We start from the raw sequence: 16,828 nt of genomic DNA on the forward strand, positions 1-16,828 counted from the left end.
TTTTGTACATGGACGCCTTGCATTTTTATTGGACATTTTCCTAGGAGTGGGATTTATTGGTCGAAGAGTATGGCTATGTTTAACTTTTGTAGATACTACCAATCAACCCTGCATAATGAATGCAATAATTTATACTCCCAGCAGCAGAATAGAACAGTTCAAGTTGCTGCACATTCTTATCACTCCTGGTATTGTCAGTCTTTCTCAAGTAAGCCACTGTGATGGTGGAATTTAATATCCCATTGCGGTTTTAATTGTCCTAATGACTAATGCTGTTGAGCAGTTTCTCGTGAATGTATTGGCCATTTTATCAAGCGTCTGTTCAAATATCTTGCCCATTTTCTATTGGGTTGTCTGTCTTTTTCCTATTGATTTGTAGGAATTTATTATTTATTCTGGAAATGAGATCTTTGCTTGTTGCAAATCCCTTCTCCCATTTTATGGTTCACTTTGGCAATCTCTCATGTCTTTTCATGGACTTAAATTCTTAATTTTAATATATTCCAATGTATTTTTCTTTTATGGTTAGTACTTTGTGTGTTCCTCTTTAGAAATCCCACTTACACCACGTTTAGGAATATATTCTATGTTTTCTTCTAGATCCGCACTATCCATTAGAAATATAATGTGAGCCACAAACTTGAACTTCAAATATAATTTTAATTTTTAAGTAGCTCCATTAAAAAACAGAATGAGACAGGTGAAATTAATATGAATAATAAAGTTATTAAGGAGATGTATTTTTTTAAAATAAGATTTTAAATTCCAGTGGCTCTTTTATAGCTATAGCACATACCAATTTGGACTAGCCATATTTCAAGTGCTAATAACCACATGTGTTTAATGGCTATCATATACCATATCAACTCAGTTTAGAAGCTTTAATGACATGCTATTTACATTGAGCTCTGCCATCCATATGATATTGTTTTTTGTGTGTGCCATGAGGTAACACACTGAGCAAGGAAACTAGGTAACTTGTAGAACTGAAGGAAGATCTTCAGGATCCAGGGCCAATCTGGGTCTCTTAGGAACGAAAACAGAGCTTGATGATTCTGGGATTTTCTATCTCTCATCTCTGCACGTTCTCTTTTATTTCATCAAGATTTTCTTAACATTGCAGGGGACGTGGGCACTAATTGTTCTGGGCTCACATCTTTACAACTTCCAACAGATGAGAAAAGATAAATCTAATTCTGTTTAGAAATATCCCAGCTCAGGTCACATTCCTATACCCTGTAGCTAGGGAGATGATTACTTTTGGCCAGGTCGTTACATGCCCATATATATAATCATGGGACAGAAATTATTACCAGAAAAAGGAAGGCACCATAGTGTATGTACCATGTCTATTTCTTACATGAGATGCTTTTAGAGACCTGGGGCTATTCCTTGTGCGCAGTATGCACTAAATAAATATTTATAAATAGCATTAGCATAGTCTCCTAATTTGACAGGAATGCTTAAAATAAGGCCAAAAGCAGGAGGAAGAATATAAACTTATTTGCTTGGAACTCGTTTTTATGATACATACATATTTGAAGACCATCCAAATCCTTAGTTCATAAGTTTAGTTGATTATAAGGGCTTGTTAACATAGAAGATAACTCAACACTTTCTTTGTAACCTGCATTTTTTGCAAATTTCTGGGTGATTGGAAGAGGTATACTGGTGTCATTGGTAACTATGTACAGCTTTGCAGAATTTTTCAATGTAACTCTCTTTTATGTGAAAGTATAATCCTTTCAGACATTAGTCTAACGTCAGCAAATTTCTTCATAATTATTTTTTTAAATATTGTGAATGAGGATTGCAATGTTATTTGATATTTAAAGAACATTTTTTCCTTCTTTAAAATTTATCTAACTTCCTGTCTGAGTGCAGTGTTAGTCTCAATTTATGAGTTCAGTCATTTAGCACAAAATTTAAAATTGAAGTGAGCTCTGAGTTAGTGAGAGATGAGAAGTTGTGCCCTGAGATTTCTAGTGTTCGACTTTTAACTCACATTTCTTTAGAGCTAATCTGTTCCCTTTTCTGGAAACAAAGTCCTCTCCTCTCTCCATTATGTGCATTAATCAGGAGAATTGTGTGAGTGGAAGGACACACAGAAGCAGGAGGAGAAATAGGGGACAAATCTTCCTTTTGCTTCCTTTTTTGGAATTTCCACAAGATTGAATGAGGAAAATTACCCATTTTTATTTTTTGAAGGCCATCCAGCTGAGAAAAAGTATTTATTTTGGCTTTATAAAAACCCTGACTTGGTATACCCAAAGCAAATTATGTAGGGATTAGGTAAATAATATAAAAAGGAAATGATGTAGCCTAATTATTTGGAGAGTGGAGCATTGATGTGATATAATTTTCTCAGGTGCCCACATAACAGAAAACGGCTCTGACATTCTTCATGCTACTTTTCTGGAGGCTGTTTCTTTCTTATATCTGTCTTGACCCTCCTCCCGGTTCCCACTTCTTGCACACAAGTTTTTTGTCTGCTGTTTTTGTTCAGACATTCGGAAGCACATTCAATGATGTTTGCAAATGTAGCCTCAGGGTAATGATAACATCCGATTCTCACTGAATCGAAAACTACCTATACCCACAGCCAAAAGTGACATCTAAGATTTCTTTTCTTTTGGTATTTGTTTTATGGACTCTTGATTAAGAAAGTTAATAGAGTTTAAAAATGTTTTGCCTTTTTTACTGTTTCAAACTAAACATTCTATTTCTAATTCATTTTAAATTTATAATCATAAAATAACAAAGTTCTTACACTTTAGAAAAAATCATACATAATATCATCACCTTCCACAACTGTTATTCTGTGTATTCTTTTTCAAACTTTTGCTATATGCACATTTTAATGTCATTGTAGTTATTGCTTAATTTTGAAATTGGATTTTTTTGAAATTGGATGGAACAGTATGCAAATGAAGAATATCTTTTACTTAGTTTAAGAGATCACCTAGTGCTAATGAGAATCAGGAAACGACTATTTTCTAGAGTCACCGTGACTTTTAACTTTGTCACAGTCATATGGTGATTTTATATACTGATTTATTATGGGTAGTAAGAAATAATTTTTATCTTTTGAAGTTGAGTCAGGCTCACAATTGTTATGTGCGTGACAGCAGCTATGCAGAATCATTCTAGCTTTGTAAATATTAGATTTGACTGTGTTGCTAGGAAACCCAAAATTTAAAAAAAATTAAACTAATCAGGAAACATCTTATGAAATCTAAATTGGGTTGTAATAAACAATGAAGCTCTTAGTTACGTTCTATTATCAAAACAGTTGCGTGTCAGATGTTTTATACGGAAGGGAAGTTAAAGAAGAAAGAAACTCTTTACAATGCCGTGATCATTTCCTGTTTCATTTTTCATTTTCTTTTTGCATGAAGAGCTTTTGCCCCTCACTAAGAGTTGCTTTAAATCTCTGGGAAGTTCTGTTCCTTATTTACTACTTCTGGATGGTTAAGATCCCTTTTAAGTGTGTGCTTTGTTCTCTGAAAAGCTTAGGTCAGTTGAGCAACATGCTGCTAATGTGAAAAAAAAAAAGAAAAAAGAGCTGAGTAATGCTGGCGCCTTCTCATGTGGCTGATGCAAACCTGGAGAATTTGCATCATCATTTAGCTGGAGTAAGTTGGTGTGACAGGCAGGAGCTTAAATACCAGCCCATGAGGAAGCTGAGCTGGTCTGTAACGATAGGGCGGCAGCAGCAGCCGCAGCAGCAGAGGTAGTCAGAGGAGGTGAAGGAGCCGAGAGCACCATGAACACACACGTGTTTCTGAGGAGTTATTAGATAGCCGTGAAAGAAAATACACCTTTGAGTTTTTACCTATGAACACAATAGCACTGAGAGAGACAGTCTGAAAGTAGAGAGGAAGAGATTGATCAGTCACACCAAGAACAACCAAAGTTGCAAGTTTGGGAGTTTTTTTTTTCCTGTGTTTCATTTTTCCCCCGTGTGTCACCACAATGGTCAGAAAGCCTGTTGTGTCCACCATCTCCAATGGAGGTTACCTGCAGGGGAATGTTAACGGCAGGCTGCCTTCCCTGGGCAGCAAGGAGCCCCCTGAGCAGGAGAAAGTGGTGCTGAAGAAGAAAATCACTTTGCTGAGGGGCATCTCCATCATCATTGGCACCATCATTGGAGCCGGAATCTTCATCTCTCCTAAGGGCGTGCTCCAGAACACGGGCAGCGTGGGCATGTCTCTGATAATCTGGACGGTCTGTGGGGTCCTGTCACTATTTGGTGAGTGCAGCTTCTTCTCTGGGGGTGTGTCTGTGGAGCTGGGCGGTTTGCTTTCTGAGAAAGCAAAGGGGAACTTTTAAAGAGTGAATGAATGGCAAAGGCTACGCCGGACTTTCTGATTTCTGTTTAGGTATGCGAACCACCCAAACACAGCGTCCACTGTTGGCAGGATCCTGAATTCCCTCAACTGACTTTCTGCAGGCTGTGTCCTCTTTTCCTCACTAAGACAATCTTCTGACTTTACCCTGTGGCGATGAGAGCAAAGGCTAACTCTGATGAGCCAGTAAAAGACATTTGAGCTTTCTGTGCGGGGCAGTTGTGCTTGGTTACGTATGTTTGGGGCATCTTGGCAGCTGACATGCTGAATGAAACACTTGTGAAGTAAAACCCAGCTGTAGCCTATTTAGACACAGAACTAAGCATTCGGCAGAAGTTTTACTGACTTTTTATTGGCAAAATGAACGGGCGGCAGTCTTTTCCTTTTAATTTTTTTTAACTTCATGTGCTTGCCAGTTCCTAATATTCTTTCAAAGGTCCTCAACGTGAAAAGCTGTGTGATGCACGTAACTCAGTGCCTATTGTAAATAGGAATATTGCGAGGATCTGAGCGTACTTCAAATTATTTCCACCTTTCACATCTCCCCAATACCTTTAAATGTTTGCAATATAAATTGTAAAGTTGGAATTAGGCGTTAGTTTGCTGTGCTTGCCCAGATCTGTTTTCTTTCTTTATAGTTCACTTGGTCTCCAAAGACACAGGTAATTTGTCCACCTGTTCAGTGGGTTAATCTGAGCAGAACTGGTAGAAGGATAACAATTATTAATTTTTCTTCAAAATCTAGATCTCTTTTATTGATTTGATAATTAATAGTAAAAAGGTAATAAATTCCCCCTCATGTGGTGGGAAACTTACTAGAAAGCTACCTGAGTTAGTTGTAAAGGTAACAAAAACTGGTGAATGGTCAAAAAAATTAAATTATTTTTATACTTTGGGTAGATGTCTAAGATTACTTGCTCCTCTCTGGCAAATAGTGTGTTTTGATTCCAAAAGGACTCTAGTACTAATTCTTGGTCATAACTGTAGGACCTCGTCCTAACTCTTGGTCATATAGGTACCAATCTGATCATTTTTAAGACCTTGTGATATTTTAATGCATTGGTTTGTCATTCAGCTAGAGAACTCAAATTTCCATTATTAGAAAGTATTTTAAATAAAACTTGTTAAAACAAAGCCTTAGTATAGAAATATCATAGAGGAATTATTTTTAGGTTTTTAATAAGAGTTGGTGGTTTTCTACAGGGTTCTGGCACGTACATATATAGACAAACAACATAGACAGAAACCTAACTGTTGCTCTTCTTAAATAACTTTGTGCACCCTCAGTCTTTGATCTTCTACAACATTTGGTATATTCAGAATAAATCCACGTCTAAAAGGGAAAACCGTAACCAGCTTCCTGGACTCTGCATACTTATGTGCATGCAGCTTCCACTATGTGATTTGATTTTTGTACACAATAAAAAGTTATTCAGATATAAAAAAATGGATCACACTGAGCATTGAACTAGTTAGTGATGTTGACCTGACTATGAAAATGCGCTTCTGCATAAGTGTATCATCACAAGCAGAAGCTCAGGGAAAAAAAGTTAAAGGGACTAGCTAAGGTGACACGAGATGGTATTCTTTGATTACTAATTGCAAAGTGTGCGCTCCTGTATTAATCTTCTTATCTATAGTTACATTGCCTTTGTCACTTAAGTTACCAGGAGCTTTTTGAGAGGATGCTTCCCTAACAGGAAGCAAAGCAACGTATGAGAAAAAAAATCCTTTGCCTTAAAACTCTAGAACTCTGGGACTAAGAAGAAATAATCTATATATGTGGTTTACAATTTTTTTAAAGTCAGGGTCAGTACATGGAGTTTTACATCCTGTTTTGAACTTTTTTCATCTGGGTAAAATGGTTCTGGAGCTTGACACCTTTAAATGAAAATCTCATTCCTCCAGAACTCAATTTAGACCTAGGGTAACCATCCTGGAGTTTCAGCAGAGCGTACACAGGTCTAGGTATTGATGCTCTGGCAATAAATTCTGAGGTACTTAAGACTCTTTCCAATAGCATTTTATATTGGATGCTTTTCTGTACAGCCTACCAACATGGTTACTGGTTTCCAACAAAGAGTGAATGGCAACTTTAATGAGTTATAAATAGGCAAACTCCCAGTGATCCCCCAATATCAATCTGCAAACTAGTTACTTTAGAATCATCTGTGTGAGTTTGGAAATAATAGATTTTCTTGGATCCCTCTATTGGAGAGTCTGGACTCTCTTGATTAGAGAGTAGTTCTGGGGTATGGCCTTAGAGTCTGTTTTCTATTTGTTTTTAAATAAAAAATTCTTCCCAGTGACTCTGAGACAGTGCTAGGTTCAGGAATAGCATAAGTGATACTAAGATTTCACTGAATATCCAGATTATCTTCATGTCGGACACTTCTACCTGAAGCTTTACTGATTGGCAATAATTTCCCACACTTGAATCTCTGAAGTTGCTCAGGCAAAAGTTGTGTTACATTTGAGTACTTAGCATTATGGATAGAACTTCTCGTAAAATATCCAGATTATATTTTTCATTTTCTTGGTAAGCAATTGCTCAAATTAATAGGTATAACTTTATTTCATGAGGTGATTTCCGTGTGTCAGGCCCAGTACTGCCCTTGGCATTCATGATCACATTTATACACTCAACTCCCTTATGGGCTGAGACTTGCAATCTCCATTTTACAGAGAGTGAAACTGAGGTTTTGCTCAAGTCCGTGTGAATTCTATTGCTAGATGTTAAAATTTGGTTTATAATTAATTCTACCTAAGGTACATAGATATAAGTTATAGCAGCTCTTTTTTAGAAGTATGCTATGTCAACTACCCAGAAGTGTACACTTCAAAAACATCCAAGAAAATATTTTCTAGAAATAGAATATCTGAGTCAAAATTCGTTTTTTTGACAAATAAAACATATCCCACAAATTAAGTGAAGTCTTGCAAGGCCCAGAGTCCATATGCTTCCGAAGTACAGATAAATTTTGTTTATTTTGATGCGCCACAGAAATACCTTGATTAAAAAGATTCTCAATATAAGGAGGTCAATTTGGAATAGTTCCTTGTCTTGGCATGAAGTTATATTCTTCAAAAATAGGTTAGTTATTGGCATCTGTCTTCTCTTTTTCTCTTGTTCTGAGGTTTGAGATTCAAAATTCTTAATAATATGATGTTGTTTTAGAAGTTTGTCTTTACCACTTTAAGTAAAATTACATTGTTTGAATCGAATGAACTATATCTCACATGTGAAGAAGTTGCAAGATCAAATGTGAAGAAGTTGCAAGAGGAACTTGTGGCTCTTATCAGATGACTATTTTTTTTTGTCTTGAAATAAGGATGTCATTCAGACCAAAGCATGCAGTCACATATCAGGCAGCATAAACATTGCTGTATCAGTTCTGTTGCAGGATGACTTGGTAATGTTTTAACTTCGTGCCTTTCTGTTATAAACATTTCACAGGAGCCTTGTCCTATGCCGAATTGGGAACCAGTATCAAGAAATCTGGTGGTCATTATACATATATTCTGGAAGTCTTTGGCCCGTTACCAGCTTTTGTACGAGTCTGGGTGGAACTACTCATAATACGGTAAGAGCATAGATAGAAAAAAATTAAGGAAAAATAGACCTATTCATTATGCCCTTCTTTGAATCACTTTGATTAGTTTTAACTAATTAGAAACATGAATGTCATGTGACTATGTTGTAAATACGTCTACATAAAATCTGTGATGAAATACCTCAATTAATGTTCTTAAGGAAGTTTTGCCCCGACAGTGGTTTGCCAACCATGCCAAACTTTTAAAGTATCTGCTTCTCTTTAATATTCACTTATTCTCTATGACATTTATAGGAAAGATGTTGACCTGAAAGCATATGAAGCATCAAAATCCACCTTCATAAATCATACCTCTTGACTAGCCAGACAAAACTAAATATCATGCTAGGAGTTGGAGCTTTCCTTTTTGTAGATTACACCATTAAGTTGTTTAACTTCACTTAATTTTTATGATTAGGAAACTTCTGTGCCTAACAACTTAGTGTGTCACCAAGTCTTATGCTTTACAACAAATAAAACCTTGACATAAATGACTCACGTCCTCAGCTTAAACAAATCCGTGAACCACAGTTGCGAAAGTCTTTTTTGATTTTATTGTTATGAAAATGTCTTCCTCTTCCTGATTGTCTTGGTTGAAAATCAAACCAAATAGTGCTAAGTCATTCTGAATAGCAAATTTCCTTCAACTTTGTGGAAAACTTGTGATGTCATATGAGAAGTTTAGAGTGTCAGAGTTCCATAAGGCTGACTGCTTCCATAAAGCGTGACTTGCACATTCTGGTTAGAGTTTAACAGAGGTAACTAGGGGAGTTTGCTCTTACTGTAAACTTATCAGGCGTACACAGCTGAAAGCTCACGTAAGTTTTTATCCTTTCATTGGTGGCTAAGTGGCAAATGCAGAGCTAATAAGTATTGACAACATTAATCATGATTTTTCTAGTCCTAGGAGTCTCTTTTTTAACAAAAAGCTTCAGAGTAGTATTCACTCCTTTGTTAACTCTGTTCTCATTTTAAGCAATTCTGTATTATTTAAAACTTGTTATAATGGAATAATGATGAAGAACTATTTTGTTCCTTTTCTAAAATCTCGGATTTGCCTGAGACATGCCTTCCATTCTTTTCTGATGATCCGAATCTTACTCTTCAAAGGTCAGCTTAAATCTTATCTTTTCCACAGTTAATTTCCTGTTCATCTCGGTTTATAGTATTTCTTTCCTCTCTTAATTCTTCTGAAAAATGAAGTCTCTGCTTCTCATTTGACATTGAACATGATAACTTAGATTCTTGCTTAATATTTTAGGTGTCTGTGTTCTGTTTCCCCATTAAAACTGCAAGCATTTCAAGCACTTAAGACCAGGTCTCGCACTTTTCGTAACCCTTATACTACTTACTTCAGTGCCCTGAGTATCATAGATGTTAAATTCTTTTTGAATAAATGACTGAAATTTTAAGGTAGTAATAGTTTGAATACAACACACTCAGCATTCGAATGAGTGCACTACTTATTTAGAGTGCTTTCCTGTCAGGATAGTGGTCTTTGTATCCTGATCCAACTGGACTTGAATCCCTCTTCAGTCATGTATTGATTGTCTGGCTTTGGCTAATTGGTTATCATTATGACGAGCATGATCATTCCATTTGCGGTAGCACAGATATAGTGCTCATTCATTCATTTATTCATTCCACGAATTGCTACTAGATGGCGAATGGCAAGTTAAAGCTATGTAAAGTGGATTGAGCCCTAATTCCTGTTCCCAAGTAGCTCATAATCAAACGTTACTTTAATTGCAAGAGAGCTGCTTCATGGTATGTGTGTGTGTGTGTTTTGACAGAGGAAATTACCTAGATGTACTCTAGAATCTTTTTTAATAGGCTTTTGTGTTTCTTTGTAATAATGGACTCACATTGCTTGGTTGCTCTTTCAAACAGAGAGTGTAATGAATGACTTGAGGGGTGACAAGGTACCTGTGTACTTTAACATTTCTCTTCAGTTGACAACACTCATAGTACCTAAATACTTACTATTAAAACCATATTTCAGTTTAAGTCACTCTTGCCAGAAATAATCTGAAAAACATATCTTTCAAGGAAAGAATTATCAGACATCTGTACATAGCAGGGGTCATTATAATGAATTCACGCATTCACCGTAGATTCAATATTTATTGGGTTTCTACTGTATGATAGACACTATACTGAACACTGGGGATAAAATAGTGATTAAGATAGACACAGTCTTGTGGTCATGGAGCTCAGGGTCAAAGGAGGGAAATAGTTATCAATCAAGAAATCACACAAGTGAATATAATGTTCAACTATGATAAGAGCTGGAAAAGCGAAGCCATGAGGTTCAGTAAGAGAGTATTCTCTGGAGATCTAACCCAGTCAGAATGTTGGAGAAGCTTCCTTGCACCAAGGAAGATTGGACTAAGATCTGAGGTATAAAAAACCTGTCAGCGAGTTGCAGGGCCCCCAGGTAAAGGGTATTCAGATCCTTCTAGTGGGAAGAAACAAACTGAAGAGGAAGGGAAAGAGACTTAAATGGAGGATTTTTGCATATTCTGAACATATTTTGAAAGCACTAAAATGACGTGATCCTATTTTAACTTATACATCAAAAATTGATAAATGATGGAGAACAGGAAGAATATGTTTGAGGAGAGGAGGAGAGGATCTCTAGTAAAAGAAGGAAGTCAAGAAATTTATGGCGCTGCCTAATATAAGCAGGCCAAGGTTGGAACACATAATGGTGGTTCGTTTTATGACAGTCTAGGGACCGAGCTTGGGTGTTGGGTCACCAAGAGAAGGAAGAGAAGCTGAAAGGGAAGATTGGCATGAGAAATTAGATAATTCCCTGGACTTGTCTGTGTATCTAAAGAGTATACATTCATATATACATATTTTTAAACTGAAAGGCATGTGTAATTTTCTCATAGGAATATTTGAAGAATTAAGGTAGAATGGTTTGTTACCTAACTTGCTACATGCCTGAACTTATTTCATTTTCTTGTCTCATGCCTGTTTTCTCAATTTTATAAAATTACAAGGGTACTATTATTTTTCAACTTATACTTTGCATCTAAATATTTCTATGGAATTAAGAATAATCACTTGGCTCTTCAGGTTTTTGTCTGTACTGGAAAAATAAGAATAATACAATGTCAAGGATATAAGCATATATTTGCGATGAGCACTTATTAATACTAATTTTTTAAGTTGAGTTTTGTGTTCATGTTCTGACCATGCCCTGACCCTTGAGATCTGCACTTTTAACATATTCATGCTATGGCTGGGGTTTAGTTGTTGATTTATTGAGAAGAAGACTGCTTCTTGTGAAGTTCAGCTCTGTCAGGATCTCAAGTAATAAACTAGATTTTTTAAGGAAAAGTCAAATATGAGAGAACAAAACTGATAGCGCTTAGTCATGCTCCCATGGATATGTGAAGTTTAAAAACTAGCCACCAGGGCTGGCCCAGAGGTGTAGTGGTTAAGTTCACATGGTCTGCTTTGGTGCCCCAGGGTTCGCAGGTTCAGATCCCAGGTGCAGACCTAGCGCTGCTCATAAGCCATGCTGTGGCGGTGTGCCATATACAAAATAGAGGAAGACTGGCACAGATGTTAGCTTAGTGACAATCTTCCTCAAGCAAAAAGAGGAAGATTGGCAACAGATGTTAGCTCAGCGCCAATCTTCTTCATAAAAAAACAAAACAAAACAGAACAAAAAGCCAGACACCAAAGTTATGGACAATATTTCATTTGGAATTTCTCTGACAACCTAATCAAATATAGAGTTCTGAAAACAATAGACTTGCATCTTTAACATGTTCCATATCCTGAATAATGATACCTCAAAGTAGAAAAAGTTTGGTGAAGACACTATTCAGTTTTTTCCTGTAGTTAATGTGAATATATATTTTTATTTTTTTTTTCCTAGCCCTGCAGCCACTGCTGTGATATCTCTGGCATTTGGACGCTACATTCTGGAACCATTTTTTATTCAATGTGAAATTCCTGAACTTGCAATCAAGCTCATTACAGCTGTGGGCATAAGTGAGTATCGTGAGTATAAATATGAAAGAGAAAAAAACCCACAAAAATATTTGGCTATAAAGACTTTTTGCCTGGTGGGACTGCGCCCACATTGTAGTGTTTTGCTGACAGTTCCTTGCCAAATTTATGTTGGAAAATAAAAAAAGAATAAGAATTTGGAGTGATCCCTGATATTCTATTACGTGCCAGTTTTGCAGTGAGTCAAGACATCTGATGGCTAATCTTTTAAAATAGGACAGCAAAAACCACTTTGTTAGGAAAACTATAAGTGGATTGAACAAAAGAATAGAATTCTTCAGAGGAAAAATCAATTATTTCATGGATTTTTTTGAATGAGAAATTACCCTTCCTCAGCAATAACTTGTTGAATGATAACTCACTTATCCCCATGGAGTGATGTTTATGTGTTGGGTGTGTACATAGTGTTATACATTTTATAACGTTAGCAGCTGTCACTTTCAGTGTCATAGTTCTAGCTGTCCATTGACGGTCATGATAAGAGTCTTCCTTCAATAATTGATTATTAGTAACATTTCTCAAATTAGGTCTCCAAGTTAGGAAGTTGTTCCTTTTTATCAATGGGCACAGATATTAGGAATTTTTTTTAAAGGAAATAAAAAAGAGGAACATGCACAATATTACATAAGTGACATGAAGCCAAATATAACTCTAACTTCCTATAGGAGTCTAGATTTCAAACTCTTGAGTATTATGGGAAACAACTTATAAAGAACAAAAAAAATTTGTTGACTGATTTTTATGAGAAGAGGTCTAAGAATTTTCCTCTAGCAGAGAAGTCTATGGAATGCCAACTTGTTAAACTTGGAGAATTACGCAGCTTCAGTTTTCTCAGGCAGCAGAAAATTGGTGGTAAATGAACAGCATCAATGTGATGTTCAGATCTAATACCATGAGCTTGTGTGGGATGAACCATCTGAGCATAGGATTATAGTTCAGGTTCTAGAGACACACAATCTAGGACTGAAACTTAGTGTCACAATTTCTTAGTTATGTGATTTGGAGCTAAATATTAAACCGTTTTAAGTGTCAGTTTTATTTATGGGTAAAATACCTGTGAAAAGATAATCTATCTCGAATGGCTGTAGAAAGATGAAATTACGTCAGAGTTTTAAGGCCTTTAGCAGAGTGTGTTCCCCATAGACAGTTCTTGATAAATCTGGTGTCCCACTAAGGGATTGGACTAACAGCCATTGTTGTACCCATTACATTCTTATCCCTCAAATGACTAAGGTAGAATTATATCACAATTATTATATGCAAAAAGAGGATAGGTAGCATTTTTGAGAGCTCTATAAATTGACAATACTGGTTAATAATTAGAATCTATAACCAGCAAACTTTCAGTAGATTTTCTGTAAACATTTATGAATCCACAAATATTGCCTGCTTGGACTTGAAATGAGATGGACAATGATAAAATATTACTCTTTCAGTAACTCTAAGTGACCTTCTTCTTACTTATCCCAATTCTATTAAACTTCTTAAAGGGAAAATTTGTATTTTAGAGGAGTAAGAGGAAACCATTCAAGCTAAAATTTTAAAGCAATTATAGGTAAGGATAACTAAGTATGGGCCATTTACAAAACTCCTGGAGCAGAGATTGGAATGGAGATGGGCTAGAGATGGAATAGTTAACAAAGAGCCTGAGTAAATCTTGGATGAACCTAGACACTTCCTTCTATTTTTTTCATTATTACAACATTAGTTTACAAATTTTGATCTTCCCATCGCAAGCTTGAGATTCTGAGGAAATGTGTTCCCGTAGTCAGAAGCACTGAAAGAGAAAACGGGATGTTCTTATGACTCAGTGGTTGGTCATGGCAATCAGAGGCCTAACTGGGAGAGTCAAACTGTCTTTGAGAAAGATTTAGCCTTAATGGAGCAACAGCGGGTGGAGAATGGAGACTGAGAAGGAGAAATGTACCTGGGGGCAAATCTCTCACATTCTGCATTGTTCAAAGTGACTATAACAGGTGATTTTCTGCCTGTTCGGGGTGGAAGGGTAGGAAACAGAGTTTAATTGCGTGAGTTGCCTCTCTGTATTCCCTGGGGAAGGAAAGAGTTTGTGGGAGTTTGAAATCTTTAGTTCAAGTGGAGAAGAAGAGCAAACCTGAAGGATCTTGTTATAGTCAAATCACAGCAAAAAGAAATTTCAAGCTTTGTTAAATGCCAACCAACCATTTGAGAAATGATAGTGGGTTGGGGGTGGGGAGTTACTAAATACTAATTTACTCCCGTCCCTTTTTTTAAAGTACTCTACTTCAATTCTATCAAATTAATAAAGATGAAAAGTTTTTGCTTATCCAAAATCCTGTCCATTCTGGTAAACACGTCAGGCACGTGGAGGTTTAACTGGGAAATCTTAAATACTCACATTTGGCGCTCCCTCTAGTGCAATACTGACATTACGCCCTTTACTTTCTATGGAAGTCTGTGAATTTTCACTGTCTTTGTAGGTAGGTTCAATAAGCATTGAAGTATGTTTAATTTTAAAATGATATTTGGTCTTTGGTTCTGGTCTTCTGAAACTACACCTTATATAAGAATACACTAGAATGGCAGAATATTATAATAAAAATACTTTTGTCAAAATGTGAGATCTAGTCCCAGATCCACCCCTGACCAACCTCTCTGAGCGTCAGTGCCCTCCCTAGTTTAGTTTATGTAGGTGAGTAAAGAGTCTGCCATGCTTTTCATACCTTGTGGGAATAATTAAGGGCAGCAAATAAACTAACACTTGCAGCTACACGGTGAAAAAAATTAGCCAGTTCTACAAATGCGTGACTGTATTTGCAAAACTGTGTTGTCCTGGCATCATTAAATTACGTGAAAGAAAATCTGGGACCAGGTCTGTGCTAGCATTTCAAATATAGCATGTGGTGTGGCTCTGTTCAAATCTTCGGAAGTCTGGCTATATGTCCTCCTTTTCCACCATAGCTAAATTACCAACACAACCAATTCTTAGGTCCATATACATAGTATTGACATATGCAAGTACTGTGGAACAAGAACCATATCCTTCAGGAGGATGACCAATAAAATATGGAATCCAAGTGTCCTGAAAACCCAGCCAAGATAAACATGAACCTTAGCAGAGAGGAAGAGCCATCAGGTGTTTGAAAGAATGAGGTAGACTAGAGGAACAATATATGTTTTTTGAGCTACTTCCTCATTGTTACCTATGAATTAGCTGTAAGAGTGGGGTCAGCTTTCCTAGGCTCTGCGCCTATCTTCACACTTAGTTATATGAACAGAGACAAGTTAAATAATATCCTGAGCCTCAGCTATTCACCTCAGAAATAAGGCCAATGATGGTAACAATGTCATAGAAATATGAGGATTAAATAACACTACCATGTAAAGTCTTTGTACAACGTCTGCCACATAATAACAGTTTACGTTTGTGTAATGCTTACCATTTTTATTCTCAATCATGAGATCCTGGATACGGACTGTCCTCTGCATTTTAATGGTGTTTGTTGGTATACATCCTCTCTGAAATTAATGCATCCAGGAAATAAATGCTAACAAAGAGATAAAAGGCAACCCAGGCAGCTGTTACAAAAAACAGTGGCAGGATCCACTTTAACTCACCAGGTAGCATCCATACGGCATCCATATATTTTCTCAGTTTAGCACGAAGAAATAAGAAGTCAGAAGCCAGGGAGAACCCGAACATGGGAGAAAATCTACTATATCCAGGCTCAGTGATCTCACTCTGCAAAACCGGAGACAGACTGGAATTATGGAAGTGCAGAAAGAAATACTCGCCAGTCCTTAAATCACTGCGGTAGTCCTTGACATTCCCCTAAACATTCTCTTCAAATACTGCTCCCTTCAAATATATATTTCTTACCTCCAGGATTTATACATTTAGCTTTCATGGCTGCAGCTCAGATCTTAGGAAACTGCATCACAAATAAGTAAATAAAAACTATATGTCCTGGTATTTTAATTTTGGCAACATTTAAGGAAAGCAAAAAAAAAAAAAAGAAGCTCAAGTTGATATAAGTACTTCCTAATGTGTGAAATTAGCAATTATTATTCAAAGGAAGTAAAACTAGGACCAGAGAGCTTGCTCAGATTTTCTTGATTATTACAATGTGGGGATAGTGTCTATAAAAAAGCAGATACTATTTGTTTTAGAAACTCAGAAAGCTCTTGCATTTAGTGAATCCCAAATCCCTTTTCAATATTGTTAGATGAGCAAAGTAACGTGGACTTAAATTTCTCTGTAAAGACACGTGATGAAACAGCCGTTCTGGCCACTGGAGGACCTTCATGGTGCCTCTGTACTAGCTGCCTTGTTACTTGTTAAGCTGTATCCTCCAGGTCACAGAGGTACCTCTCAGCTGGAATTTGGCGTACCAAATAATGAAAACAATGTCTGGGTGCTCAGATAAAGCAGGGTTTTGAGAAACCTTTGAGAGAAATCAATCTTAACCAGAATTTTTAGTTCAGCATCTGAGAGGAAAGCAAGGCGAGATTATCAACTCACAATATTTGCTTGATTTTTGTCTTCCATTTTTCCAAGAAAACTTTACAAAATATAAAAGGAAATCTCAAATATTCACTTTTTTCCATTCCAATAGGCATTAAGTACTTACATTCTTTAGGAAAGTTACAAACCTTCTTTCCTCTTTTCAAATATATAGACAGAAGTTCCAAAAATAAAAATACCTCTTTCTCTCAAAAATAAAAATACCTCTTTCTCTCTTCCCTCTCCCTTCGTCCCTCCTACCCTTCCTTTCCTCTCTCCCTCCTTCCATCCACCTTTCCTTCTTGCCTTCCTTCCCACTTTCCCCTTCTTCCCTCTCTCCTTTCACCCACCCTTCTTTTCTCCCTTCTTTCTCT

General features: G+C 36.6%; 1 protein-coding gene across 2 annotated transcripts in view; it reads left to right on the top strand.

Moving 5' to 3' along the window:
- Positions 1-16,828, top strand: part of SLC7A11 (solute carrier family 7 member 11) — a 101,572-nt gene that overhangs the window by 15,675 nt on the left and 69,069 nt on the right. Inside the window, exons 1-3 of one of the 2 annotated variants that reach the window (XM_008517039.2) lie at positions 3,368-4,252; positions 7,807-7,933; positions 11,838-11,953. In XM_008517039.2, coding sequence (XP_008515261.1) covers positions 3,976-4,252; positions 7,807-7,933; positions 11,838-11,953 — 520 coding nt within the window. In that variant the 5' untranslated portion in view covers positions 3,368-3,975. Of the gene's footprint in view, positions 1-3,367; positions 4,253-7,806; positions 7,934-11,837; positions 11,954-16,828 lie in introns of those variants that run through there. The other variant, XM_070609061.1, reaches the window with a different exon arrangement.

The sequence above is a fragment of the Equus przewalskii genome, chromosome 2 (assembly GCF_037783145.1).
Source record: "Equus przewalskii isolate Varuska chromosome 2, EquPr2, whole genome shotgun sequence".
Classification (NCBI taxonomy): domain Eukaryota; kingdom Metazoa; phylum Chordata; class Mammalia; order Perissodactyla; family Equidae; genus Equus; species Equus przewalskii.